The 14188-nt window shown below is 52.1% G+C and overlaps 1 protein-coding gene across 1 annotated transcript in view; it reads right to left on the bottom strand.

Annotated features, from left to right (window-relative positions):
- The window catches only part of Adcy3 (adenylate cyclase 3), a gene marked incomplete at its 5' end in the record, with an annotated part of 92972 nt that extends 79364 nt beyond the window's left edge, over positions 1-13608 (bottom strand). Inside the window, 1 exon segment of the mRNA XM_013522659.1 lies at positions 12828-13608. Coding sequence (XP_013378113.1) covers positions 12828-13502 — 675 coding nt within the window.
- Positions 13609-14188: the final 580 nt, after the last annotated feature.

A 14188-nucleotide genomic window follows, 5' to 3' on the forward strand; every position in this document is an offset into this window, starting at 1 on the left:
GCCGAGAACAATGGTACACAAACTATAATCCCGGCTATGAAGGAAGATGAGGCAGGAGGATTGTGAGTCTGAGGCTAGCCCAGGCAACTTAGCACAAATAAAAACTAAAAATAAAAACCTCAAAATAAAAAGGGATGTGGATGTGGCTGAGTGGTACAGCGTTTGCCTAGCGTGCACAGGGCCCTGAGTTCAACAGAGGAGGGGCTGCAGAGAGACAGACACAGAGACAGACAGACACAGAGACAGAGAGAGACAGAGGCAGAGAGGGACACAGAGAGACACTGCCATTACCCAGTGTTCCATTGTGCCACATCCAAGCCGACTCCCCTCAGCATCTGTGAGGGACCGCAGCTCTCATACGCCATGGTGGGGGCACTTGTGACCACCTGTCCACCCCCACTTAGCTCAGGTTGTTGCTCCCTTTCTTCATACACAGTAAAAGCCACTTTTTTTTTTTTTTAGGAATGGTTCTCTGTGCTCTAACACACAGCCATGTGATCGCTACCATATTCATTCAACTTTTGTTTTTTGTTTTTTTTTTCTGGTACCAGGAATCGAACCCATGACCTCGCACTTGCCAGGCAGGTGCTGTGCCGCTGAACTAAACCCCCAGCCCCGTTTTTTTTGGTTTTTTTTTCTGGTACCGGGAATCAAACTCAAGACCTCACGCTTGCCAGGCAGGCACTGTGCTGCTGAGCTAAATCCCCAACCCACATTCAACTTTTGTATCAATCAGCCAACCACCTGTCTCACCCTACTCAAAGAAGACACGTTTGGCTCTGCTTCTGGATCTAGAGGAGCCGGCCTTGAGACCAATGGCACTGTGTCCCTCTCGGAGCCTGGGTGCCATCCTTCCCTCACTGTCCTCCCCGACTTTGTCGGCTATGAAGTGCCAGTGACAGTGAGGGGAAGCCGACATGCTGCAGGTGAAACACACTTTACAACCTATGTAAATGCTACCTGGATGCAATGTAGCAGTCTTCAGACCAGCTCAGTTGTGGCAAAGGACATGTTTCCCTAGGGACATGGAAGTGAAGACTATATGTGTTGGGGACACCACAGAAGAGCATTCAGCACTGTCTGCAGGCCAGGCAGCAAGCCTCAAGTCCTCTTCTTCCCTGCATCCCATGCTAAGCCTCTTGAGTTGTGGATCACCAACCTCTGTGAGGAGGGAGGGATTACAAGGCACAGGGGGACAAAGGCAGGCCACCAGGTCCCGTGAGGATGTCCTACAACTTCACATTCCCAAGATGATGCTACTGGTTTGCAACTAGACCCCCCTACCCCCCCCCATTATAAATCAACGAACCAGCTCGCACAGCACAAGTCTGGCCCTCCTCCACCCCAAATCACCCCAGAGACCTTCTTCCTCCCCCTCCCCCGCCCTTCCCCCCCTTCACTCCTGCAAAAACAGGGTGAAAAGAAAAGAGATGATAATGAGAGGCCATTGCCACAGTGGGTAAACAAATAGAAAATCTGCATCAAAAGTATTCTTTGTCCTAAGAGAGCTTCACCAGAAGTACATTCTAATACTTTTAAGGAAAAACAAAAAGAAAGTGAGCCAGCTTTCAAATCTCCTTTCTCTCTTTTGCTTTCTATGTTCTATTCCCCCATTATGCTGTTTTTTCCTCCTGATTATTAGAGTTAATGATCAGAAGGCCTGTCCAGCAAGCAACAGCCATGATCAGTGCAGTGAGATTTGAAGTTAAAGTATGTTTTTTCTTAATTACTACGGAGAAATGTCCAATAATTGTAGAGATGTGCATTTTTGGTTGTTCGGGTTTGTTTTTCCTAGACACATCTAGGAAAACTGGATGTGGGTGTTTATTAATAAGGGGATGGCCAGGCATGGGGGCACACACCTATAATCCCAGCACTCAGGAGGCTGAGGCAAGAGGACAGCCACGAGCCATGAGTTCAAAGGTTACGCAGTGAGTCCAAAGACAACCTGAACTACATAGTGAGACCTTGTCTCAAAAGGGGGTGGGTGAGGGTATGACACCCCAATCAGGTACAGTATTGGGAAGTGGTAACACCACGCAGGGAAGTATTAGTACCTCCCCAACCCCATTACCCTACCCAAGAGGGTAGGAAGGTCCATTGCCATGATCAGGTTGGTGACTGCTAAGGTTTGAATATGGTTTTGTCCCTTTCAGTACGGCCGTAGATGTAGTTCAGAGGCACAGTGCTTTCTTAGCTATGTGAGGCCCTCGGTTCAATTTCTAGCCCTGAAAAAAGAAACAAAAAAACCTCATAGTGAAACGTATAATGGTTCTGAGACATAGGAACGCCCTTCAGAGGTGATTAGATCTTCAAGAGAGGCTGGTGCCTTTCTTGTGGGAGCAGGTTCATCCTCCAGCGAGCAGGCTGCCAGAACAGATTTCTGCTGGCTCCGCCACAATGCCTGCCTGCCCCTCTGCTGTCCTCTGAGCTGACGCAGCACAAGACCCTCACCAGAAGCAGACCAGATGCCAACACCATACCCTGGGACTTCCCAGCCTCCAGAACCACCATGACCTAAACCTCTATTCTTTATAAATTACCAGGTCCCAAGTGTTTTCTTACAACAACAGAGAATGAACTAAGATAGTTACTGAGCCTTGCACTTTTCTGCCAGTCTTTTAAGAATCTGACCCATGAATGATAAATCCTCCACATCCTGGTCCCCTTGCAGGAAAAATTCAGCCTCCAAGCACAGCCCAGGACCCACCTAGAGCCAGCAATGAGGCTGGACAGGAGGCACTGCAGCCTCCACTGCCAGGTCTGACCCAGCTGGCACCATACTGCACTTCAGGGGACCAATCTCGAGGTGACAGGTGCCAACAAACCACAACCACGGAATCTTGCAAAAGTTCAAATCTGGACCACTCGTGCCGGGACTTGGAGCAGAGGTCCACAGCAGAGCTCTTCTGAGTCAGGTCGCTTACTTCTCTGTGTACAAGAAAGCATGCTTGAGGAGAGGAAGAGAAAGGAGAGAAACGGCTTCGTTTCCACTCTAAGTGAATTCCTCAGGGACCACAAAGAAAAATTTTGCTTGAAGAAGCAGCTGAAAACACAATGACCAGAAGAAAGAGGGATGGGATAGGAAATGGCCAGGAGGGAAAAGGAAAGAGGCTGATATCCTATGTGAATAACACAAGTAAGGAGAAAAGAGAAAAAGGATAAATAAAATTAATAAATGAAGGGTGAAAAAAAGAACATCACATTTTGCAATCATTATACAGAATTTTATAGTCTGAAATATTCTTAAACCAGACATGGTGGCGCACATCTGTAATCCCAGCACTCAGGAGGCTAAGGCAGGAGGATTGCTGTGAGTTCGAGACCAACCTGGGCTACACAGTGAGACCCTGTCTCAAAAAAAAAAAAAAAAGAAGAAAGAAAATATTAAGTTTTTCACAATGAGAAAAAAAAAAGATGAGAAAAAATAATGAAAAAAAAAAAGATGAGAAAAAATAATGAATAAACTTAACCTGATTCATTCATAGATCACCCAAGATTAAATGTAACAAAGAAATAATTAGCATTACACAGCGTGCTTTGTGGTTTGTATCAGTCACCCCCCACACACACAGGTAATAAAGTAACACCCCCATGGCTGTGTTTGCCAGGGACAAAAGGGAGAAACAGACCCTCACCTCATACCATAGCCCCTCCCTCGCCTAGGCCTGACTTAGTTCCCCTAACATGAGTGAGTCACAGATACCCAACGCCAGCAGACAGAGCTACCCAAGCCCTAGTGGTCCCTCCTCTACTCATCACGGGCCACACGGGTGCCCAGGCAAGAAGCAGAGGCGGTTACAGATGCGTCCCACTGAAGACCCTGCAGCCTGCACCATTTCCCAGCATGAGGTCCTATGGGGCCCCAAGCCTTCCTCCTTCGTGATGCTACAGTCTCCCTGGAACACCCCTCATCCTCCCTACAGTTTTAGGTACCACTGAAATGCCAATGATCCTCAAATCTGGATGTCCAGGCCTCTCTTCTAAGCTTTAGATCTGAGTCCAGGGCCGAGGATACAGAGGGTCTCAATAATCACCCACAGGACAGTCTGCCAATGGCATGTGGATGTCCCACAGGTACCTGAAACTCAGCTCGTCCTCACCATCTCTACTTCTATCTTGTGGCTGGCCCAGACCTCCGCGGCCTCCTACACTGTCCTGGCTTCACTCAAGTCCACCAGAACGTCCTTCCACATCCCAGCCAGATCCTCCCTGTCCTCCGCCTAAATTCCTTCATTGGAACCCCATCTTAACAACAAAACCCAAATTTTCTAGCCCTTCTGCCATCTGGCTTCCCTACACCATCTCCCTCCAGCTCTTGCCACCCATTCCTGCTACTGTTACCGGTCCCAAGCAAGTGAGAGCCTCCCATGACTCTGACCTATGCCCGCTGCTCCACCTGGCAAACTCCTACCCACCCTTCAAGACCCAACCCAACAGCAGCTCTTCAGAAGCTGCCTTTGGTTTCCCTAGGCTCTCTCATACCAGCAGGATTTATACTATAGCCCACAAACTCCTTGAGGGCAGAGACTGAGTTTCATTCATCCTCTGTACTCCCCGTGGCTGGGAACAATGTTTGCTGTTTTAATGAAATGTTTGATAAGCAGGAAGAAGGAATGAAGTTTCCCCTTAGACTGGAGGGACAGCCAGGGAGGTGGGGTGGTGACAAGTACAACTCTGAGCAGCTACTCTTCCATGTGCTTTTATACATGTAACCTTTGCCTGAGGACAAATTTAGAACTAGCCCAGCAAAATGTCAATGACTTCTAAAATCCCTCCTCCACTTCCACCTTCTACCTGGACCCAAGAGGATCTTTATTAACAAGTGACAAAGGAGTACTGATCAGCAAGCACCCTTAAAGAAGTAAGTAAATATTGCTTTAAAAGTTCATTCTCGGGGCTGGGGATTTAGCTCAGCGGCAAAAGCACCTGCCTGGCAAGCACAAGGTCGTGAGTTCGGTTCCCGGTACGGGAGAAAAACCAAAAACAACAACAACAACAAAAAAGTTCATTCTCAAATCATTTGCATTAACATAAGAACATTTCCCCGGGACTGGATGGATGTAGCTGGAATCTTATCAAACTCTCCATGAGAGTTGACACGGAAGGAAATAAAGGCAAAAGCAAAGCTGGAATGTACGGATTCAAGAAGCATCTCTGGAATAACTGGCAACACCAAGGCATCACAAAGGGGTATAGAGCTGGGTGTGGTAGTGCACGCCTGTAATCCCAGCACTCGGAAGGCTGAGGTAGGAGGATCCTTGCGAGTTCAAGGCCAGCCTGGGCTACAAAGTGAGCTCAAGGCCAGCCTGAACTGCAGAGTGAGACCCTGTCTCAAAAAGACAAAAAAAAAAAAAAAAAACCAAAACCAAGAGCGTATAATGTTATCCACCACTGGCCTTAATCTTCTTCGAGGTAAATGACAGCCTGCAAAGAAAGCTACCTTCCACATGCTTCTGAAGGATGTACCCAACTGAATCCCTGCCTTTGGGGAAGGCATACAAATGTGAGAATCAAGCCACCCACCAGCTGCTGTGGACAGAAAAGACAAGACTGCTTCCCCATACCCTGGACTGGGCATAGGGCCTTAGGAAAGGGTAGGAGATGAATTCTTCCCACATGTGGGAGGCAAGGCAGAGCCATGCAGAACTATAAGCCGTCTTCTCTTTGCATGTGAGGTATTCCAAAACTTCCCCAACGCCTGAGAAATGATGTATTGCACAAGACAGAATATCAAACCACAATGCAGCTAAATATACCCTGCGCTGGACCACACCTCTAACTCCTGAAGCACCTGTGATTTCAGAGCATCTTGAGCTCCCTCCTAACAGCACCAGCCCCTTCTTGCAAGCAGGCATCTCCTACCTCCTGGCTTGGTAGACAGCCTCCATAGGTGGTCCACCACCAAGTCACTCCTGCACCCCGCAAACCACCCTTACTTCCCAGCACAGAATCAATTTCTTCTCGTGCCTCAGTCAGCCTGGTGACTTGCTTTATGAACCTGGCCCTTAAAAACTCTGGTAGCTTCCATCTTCTCCCTGAGAACACGACGTCATGAGGAAGCCTGAGCAAGCCACTTGGAGAGGTCGTGCTACAGACACAGAATAAAACCTTCTCAGAACCCGCTGCCCTGGCCTTCAGCCCATCAATGACTGATGAGTGGATCAGCCCTGGCAGCTAGTGAGTGACCTCTGGTAGGGTCACAGAAGCAGAAATCCACAGCAGAACAGAGCCAAGCCAGAGAACCATGAGAAACAATAAACTGTTCACCTTTGGAGCCCCTAGGGTGGGACTGTTATACAGCAATGGATTCTGAAACAAGCAGTAGGCAAACGGGAGGTCTGTGGGAAGACCACTGAGAAATGGGCCATCCCACACTAGGAAGTTCCTACAGAACCAATACAGAATTTTTTCTATGTGTGATACTGGGGACTGAACCAGGGTCTTCACAGTGAGCTACACTCCCAGCCCTGTTTTAGGTTTTATTTTGAGACAGGTTTTCACTAAGTTGCTAAGTTGCCTAGGCTGGGCTCAAAATTGTGATCCTCCTGAGTACTGGGATTTACAGGCATGTGCCACCCCAGTGTCTTGTTTACTTTTTTCGTTGCTGAGACAAAATACCTGACACCCAAAGTTAAAGGAGAAAATGTTTATTTACCTCACAGTTATAGAACTTTCAGTCCATAATCGGCTGGCTCCAAGGCAAGGTGGCGTGTAGTTGCTTTAAACCCAGCACTGCACCATGAATCAGTCCTGGCATCACACACTCTAGATCCAGCCACCTCTAAAAAGCCCCACCTATGACCGCATGAGGCTTCTGGGGGGACATGTAGACATGAGCTGTAACACCCAACCAACATATAATTCTAATTTGTCCAAACTTGCGTGTGACAGTTTCTGAGAAAAATGTTTTAGAATGCAATACTACATTCCGCACAGTAAACAGAATTTAATACCATCCTGACCAGTTGGTTGACACCAGGGACACTTGTATACAAAGGGCTGTGAGTTGCAACATTCAACATCCCAACAGCTACACTCCTTGATTAGCATATGCTCTTCGATGAAGACCCTAGAAGCACCTCCTGGTCTCCAAGGTTACCTTTGCAAATGCCTAGGGGTTGAGAAACCAAAGCCCTAGCCCTGCTGGACATACACCCAACAGCTGAGGGAAGGTACACAGGCTTCTTTAATGATACAGAAGGCCAGGAACTCTGAATTCCAATAGCCTGAGTTCAAATCCTACTCCCACACTTATTAACTGGGTGACCCTGGACAGGTCTTTTTAGTTGCCACACATTTCAGTTTCCTCACCTTTAAAGTAGAAATACCTGCCTCTCACTGGAAGACTCAGCTAGGCCAGGGTGAAAGCTCAGGAACTGGGGGGCCCCTGGCCCATCCCCACAGACACAGACCCTGGGCCAAACAGAGGCATCCCAGCCTGAGAACTAGTGAAGTCCGCCACCATGAATGCCTGCTGGAGTGAGGGGACCCCTAGGGAAGGGGGTGTGAATTACTCAGGGCCAGGCCCCCAGAATGGGATCTGTGGTACAGGAAGAGACCATGGGACAAGAACAGCCTTGGGAGTCCCAGCAACTCCACCCATGGAAAATTTACCAGGACCTCTGTGCCGTCCAAGCCCAGACATGAGAGTGTGTGTGTGCACACGAGTGTGTGCCTAAGTGCGTGCATGTGCACACTCAGCATGTGTGTACATACAAAGCTACCCAGTCCCCCCACTGGTGCAGCCTTAGGCTTCCTTTTCCTCTTCAGAAAAACCTGATTATGAAGTGCCTATTTGAAATCACAAACACGAGCACTCTGATGTTCCCAGCAAAATGTCAGTGAAATGTGGGTGAAAGGTGGGCCCTAAATTGCACGTGAACCACAAGGACACACTAAAAAAGCTGTTTACATAGAGGTAAGAGTCAGAAAAGGCCACAGAGAAACGAAACTAGGGACAGGGACGGGGACGGGGATGACTTTCCACAAAAACTGTTCACATGTTCAGTAATTCATTATCCTTCATCCTGCACAGGTGGCTGGATTTGAGGGCCCTGCGGTTTCCTTCTATGCACTTCCTCAGTAGTCTGGTTCCTCCCCTGATGCTTCAAAAACAAGTGGCTGGGCTCTCCTGCCTAGGGGCGGTGGCAGGGGTCGGGCCTGGGAACCTGTCTGCCCCTCCCGACCGGCTCCTGCACAGCCTCCCCGACAGGTGGCTTCTGGTGGCTGAAAGTGCCCAGGCCTGCTGCCTTCCTGCCCTCCCCACGTCCCTCACATGCGTCACGTGCTCCAGGTGCAGGCCCACAGGGAACATTCTGTCACGGGCTTGTCCCTTCCTCGCATCTAATTCAGGGCAGGGGCCCTTCCTGTCATGTTTTAGGGCCTCCCATCTCTTGATGCTATGCTTCAACACTCAGCAAAGGCCTCTGAGGCAGCCAAAGACGCAGAAGGAGGTCAACGCCTGCATTCCATAGAAAAAAGGGTTTTCAGGGAAGCCCACATCCCACCTTCTCACTCAGCAGTGTCCCCTCCCCAGTTATCTGGCCCCTCTATCTCACGGGGCTTCAGTTTCCTCATCTGCGCAATGGAGCCAGTCACACTGAGATTAAATGGGTTGATCACTGTGTAAGGATATTTTATCCAGCTTCAGACAGGGCTGTCTGGGAGCCTTGTCTCTTCTCACACCCTCTCCCTACTCCACAGCCAAGCACTCCTTCACTAGTGAGTGACTTCCTATGCAATTTGCATAGGAAAGCGTGAAAGGAATCCCACGTCCACAGCATCATCCTGTTTCACTCTGTGAATAAAGACCTTAACAGGCCACCATAGTTTAAACCTAAAATGGTCCCTCAGTGTCCGGCTGCCATTGGGTGAGCAGCTGTCCTCCACCAGGCCCTAGCCCCAGGCCACTTCTGCTCTGGAACCAGACGGCCATGGACTGAGCACACTGCAACAGTGAGCCAAACAAACCTCTCCTCCTTTCAGTTTGGGCCGGCAGAGGTCAGACTGTGCTGTAAGAAGTACAGATGCTATGACCCAGGTGAGGGGAGACCCAGGTAAAGCAGCTCCAGCCCTTCCCACAACCACCTTCCCCTGAGGGAGGCCCAGGCCCAGGCTCTCCCCACCACAGCCTGACGCACTTTGGCTCCAGTCCCTGAGTGCTGCAAAGCGCATACCCCTTGCTCTATAATACTCTGTCAGAGCAGTGAAGCTCCAGCCCCAACCAACCCGCTGCCTCAACCTGCTCTCCCACTGAAGCCGCACCTGCTAGCTCCTGAGAAGAATCCAGGACAGAGAGGGTGCTCAGCAGCCCTGCACCCCATGTTTACCTACCATCCTTCCCCACAGAGAGAGCTGGGTATGGACTGGGGGTCATGAGGGCTGCAGAAGAAGACTGTTGACACTGCTAAAGCCTCCTTGGTGCTGCTGGCAGCAGAAGCCAAACCACAAAACTCACAAGCCCTCCAGAACCCCAGGCGTTAGCTGTGCCACTCAGTCAAGCTGTACCGCACAACGCAAGGGGGAGTCCCTGCCAAAGCCAGGGTGGGGGAGGGGCACGTGGGCAGGAGAAAGAAGAAAGGGGACCCCAGGTGGGTCTGAGAAAGTTCCTGGGAGTTAGCCTGGTTGGGGTAGGGGTGGCATCTGGTTCTCATGCCCCTGCCCCTCTCATCCTCAAGGGAGCGCCCCCGCCCCCCCACCCAAGAGGCAGCACAGGCCCAGAGCAGAACGACCCTCCCCGCTGTGTGCCAGGGCGAGATGGTCCCAGGTATTCCTCCCACAGCCACAGAGCCACCCGGGCAAGGCTTCCACAGCACTCGGAGACGAACACAGGGATGCTGTGACTGGAGGACTTTGGTGGGTGAGCCTGGGAACCAAGCACCTTTTAGAAAGTCACGCTGGTCCCAAACAAGTGACTCAGAAAGTTCTGGAACACAGCTCATTGTACGCTGGGCCTCCAGTCTCCTATCTCAGGCTCCCAGTTTAACCTTAGGAGTCCCCTTCCCTTCCCCTCTCTATTCCCAAAGCCAAGTTTCGGGCACTGCTTCATGTCAAGGTCATGCTCCCCTGGGATGCTAACTTTTTTATTTTCATTTTATTTTTGGTGTTGGGGGTGGAACCCAGAGCCTTGTGCATGCTACTCACACACTCTACTGACGACACATGGATGTCCGGGGGCTTGTGAGCTCTGTGGCCATGCTTCCTTGCTTACCTAGGGAATGAGCCCCAGAGTGACAAGGCTTGAAGGCTCTCCCAGACCTCCTCAGAGGTACAGGGTAAGAAAAACCCAGGAGACAAAAGACTCCTGTTTCCATGTAGTCCATTACCAGAGAGCCAGAGGTCCCTACAAGCTGTGCCTTCTACTGAGATTGGGGAAGGAACTGCAGACATGCTGTCCTCAGGAGGTGGTGGGGAGGTAGCCTTGTGCTCTCAGTTAACAGGACAAACAGCCCGTGGAACACACACTGATGTTCCTCTAATCACACAGGAGCCCAGGGCTGGGAAGCAGCATGGCTGGGCTCTCATCTCCTTTCTGCCACCGATGTGCCATGACTGTCTATTTCTGCAAAACGGGGGATTGGGACCAGATGTTCACCCGGACCCCTGCCTGTGCTAAAGTCCTATGACCGTTGCAAAAATAAATCAGAAGGCTACTGCATGGGTGGAGAAACTTGTGAAGAAGTGAAATCTATCCACTCACCTAAGACTTCTCAGTGGCCAGTTTCCACAGCTTACTCCTCACCCCAGGGCCACTGGAGGCTCGGGTCAATACACCCTGCCTCTCCTGGCATCCAGCAGGTCATCTTTTCAAGTTGACACCAGGCCAGCCCCACCCTCCACAGAACTGCCCTGGAGTAGGAATCAGGTTCTCTCACCAGCGTGAGGTTGGCAGGCCTGACACCACCCCTGGGGAGGCAGCTCTGACTTATTCTCTGGTCATCAGTTTGTTGTCCCCCAACCCAGAGACACACACTGCCTACTGTCCCTTAGTCTGCTCCCTGCTGAAGCCCAGAATCACTGACACTTTGGTAGGGCCCCTCTCTGCCCCATCTCAGAACTCTGCCCAGACTTGGAAATGGCTCGGGGGATGAGCGCGTGATGTTCCTCAAAGGCCCTTTCTCCCACCCCAGGACACTCCTACCAATAAGCGGTCCGTGAGGTTAGAGGTGGGGCTGTGCGCTCCCCCTGGGAGAAGCTCTGCTCTGCTCTGCTCCCTCACTGGACAGTACAGCTGTATTAACTGTTCATGGCACCCTGAGCTCTTGGCCCAGGGATCCTGGCAGTGAAAAAAGGCGGGAAGTGACCATTCACTAGAAGGTAACAGTTCAGAATTCGATCTCAGGCCCCACATGGTGCCAGCCAAGCTGACTATACCCCAACAGATTCCCAAGAGGAACGACTGTGGCAGGATTTCCCAGGCAGCTTCTCGAAAAGCCTTCAGCAGGCAGGGCACACACTAAATCCCACCAACCCAGATGTCCTGACAGCAAGGGCATGAGGAGGGCAAGCAACTGGGAGAAAAACAAAGGGACCTGTTAGCACAAGCACAGGCACAGCCCAGGCCTGAGCCACGCAGAACGTGCCTGAGCCCTCCCCTGAGCCACGCAGAACGGAGAAGCAGGGAGCATCCAGGAGACAGGTCACTCGCTGGGCCGGGACAGGAAAAGAGAAAGGACTCTGACCCAAGAACTAGGAAAAAAATCAACCTGAGCGAAAACCGTGATCTCTAACCAACTGGGAAGCAGTGGGGCAGCCCCCAGGGTTCTTGCATCAACCGCCAAAGGCACCTGGAGACTCAGCTCCCAGCCCCAGGGAGATAGCGGTCATGGTGACAGAGGCTATGGGCTACAGGAGAGACAGGGGGAAGCAGAAGCAAGAAGGATGTTCCAGCCACGTGGCTGCCATAAATGTGTGACCTCAGGCACATCACCTCCCTGCTCTGAGCTCAAGTATAAAATAAGGAAGGAGACAATGGGATGTAAGATTGTGGAATCCATGGACTCTAAGATCCACAGAGTTCCCAGGGATCAGCAGATAATGAGCACAGAAGGCCACAATCACGTGTCCCGTTGCTGTGGTCCCCCTGAGTCTGGCGGGGGGTCTTAGCACTTGGTGGAACCACATTATGTAAGTTAAGCTTTGGCCAAAACCTGACCTCTTCCAGCAGAAACCATCCCACAGGTCTAGCAGACCCCACATCACAGTGGCCAGCACAACGCCCCCAGGAGTGGCCCCATGAGTGCCTTCTCCACTCAACTAACTGCTTGAGGCACCCTGAGTTCCTGGAGGCAGAAGCAGGATACATGATAACTGCATCTTCCCTCTCGACAGCCCTTCCCTTATCCCAACGAGCTTTCACCTACGTTTCCTTTCATCCTGACAACTGCTATGTTCTGCAGGCAGGGCAGGCGGTACCCCCATTTACAGGGGTGCAGACAGGGCCCACGCAAGTCAAGTCACATGTTAGAGGTAGGCAGTGACAGATGAAGATCAAAATTCTCACAAGAGGTTCTCCTGGGTGGGACAATGCTATCTCAAGACTGGGCCTACAGGAGTCTTCCTGGACAGGTCTTTTAGTCAGAGGGAAGATAGGCGGCAGTGACCTGACAGCCTCCTTTCCCTAGGGGCAATCACTGGATGGCATGGTGTGCAGAGCCAGGAGCTGAGACAGAGGTGGTCCTACACCATCAGATGAGAATCCCGGTCACTGCCCCTTTGGGTCACATTTTGACACAAGGGCAAAGAAAACAACTTCCACCACTTGAAGCAAGCTCCGAGCCTCAACGGCAAGGGAAGACACAGGGTGAGGGGAAGGCGGGACTCACCTCTCTCAGCAGCTGCATCCCTTGCAGCTCGTCCTGCTGCTGCTGGGCCACGGTGACCCCCAAGACCAGCGTGTGCACAACACAGGAGACCACAGAGATGGTCACGATGGGGCTGAGGCTGAGGGGCAGCGTGATGAAGAAGGAGAAGACGAAGAAGACCTGCCAGCCCACTGTGTCACTGGCCGAGTGGGCATGGGCAAAGTTCAGGCCCAAGTAGGAGAAGATCTGGGCTGTGATCACCAGCCACAGCAGGTAGGGTACCACCTTCCGGCTGACCCGGTCAGGGAGCAGACCCTTTCTGCAGAGTACAAAGAGGATGATGTCCAGTACCAGCCCCACCACGGCCACGATGAGGGGAGCCAGCTTGTCGCTGGAGAAGACCACAGCGCACATGACCACCACGTAGCAGTCAAACAGGGCCGCGAAGACCACCAGCACCAGCAGGGTCTCGTGGCGCTGCCTTTTGAAGTAGGTCTGGTACAGGTTCTCCAAGGACTCAGGCACGAAGGTCAGGCGCATGAAGCGAGGCAGACACAGGCAAGACCCCGAGTTCCGCACGGAGATTTCATGGGTCCGGCCCACCCCGCGCTCAGGGTCAGAAGGCAGGCTGACAGAGTACTCAGCTGAGTACTCGGCCGAGTACTCCGGATCGGAGAAGCCCTGGTTCCTGGGCATCCTGGCAAGCGTCTGCTTCCACTGGCCCTGGAGAAGAGGACTGGGCAGCGGAAGGGCTCCGGAACTGGCCACCTACCAGGACTCACTGAGACCTGGCGACCTCGGAGCGCCTCCTCCGGGCTGGGGCTGAAGGGCTGGCAGGAGCGCGGAGCAGGTTTCCAGGGCCCGGGTGGCTCCGGTCATCTGCAACTTAAAAGGACATCACTAAGTAGGTGCACCTCTCTCCCTCCTGGGTGGCTTCCCACGGCCCTCCGCGCCCTCACAGGCGGCTCCGTGCTGCAGGCGCCTCGCACCAGGGCCTTCCCCGCAGCCCCCACGCAGCACGCGCGGTTGTCTACACCAGACATCGGTTTCCTGTCTCTGGCTTACGGAGGGGCCTTGCCACCTCCGCCCTGAGCACCGGTCTCTGTGTCATCCCTCTCGGTCCCTGCCTTCCTTGCCTAATTCCCTCAGGCCCAATCTGTAGAAGCTGAAAATGAAACGTGCCAGGAAGAAACCAGAACCATCCTGGGGATTCCTGTATCTTCCTTCTGTTTACTTCCTTTTTCCACCCAGCCCTGGGAGACTCGGGCTCCTACCGGCCCTCTTCCCAACCTTCCCCAGCCTCGGGGCGCTGCCTGTGCCCCGGAAGCCCGGCCCCGGCCCGGCGCTTACCTGTGCGGGACTCAGGGCCGCGTGCTCCGGGA

The sequence above is a fragment of the Chinchilla lanigera genome, unplaced genomic scaffold, assembly GCF_000276665.1.
Source record: "Chinchilla lanigera isolate Chin_1 unplaced genomic scaffold, ChiLan1.0 scaffold00068, whole genome shotgun sequence".
In the NCBI taxonomy this organism is placed as follows: Eukaryota; Metazoa; Chordata; class Mammalia; order Rodentia; family Chinchillidae; genus Chinchilla; species Chinchilla lanigera.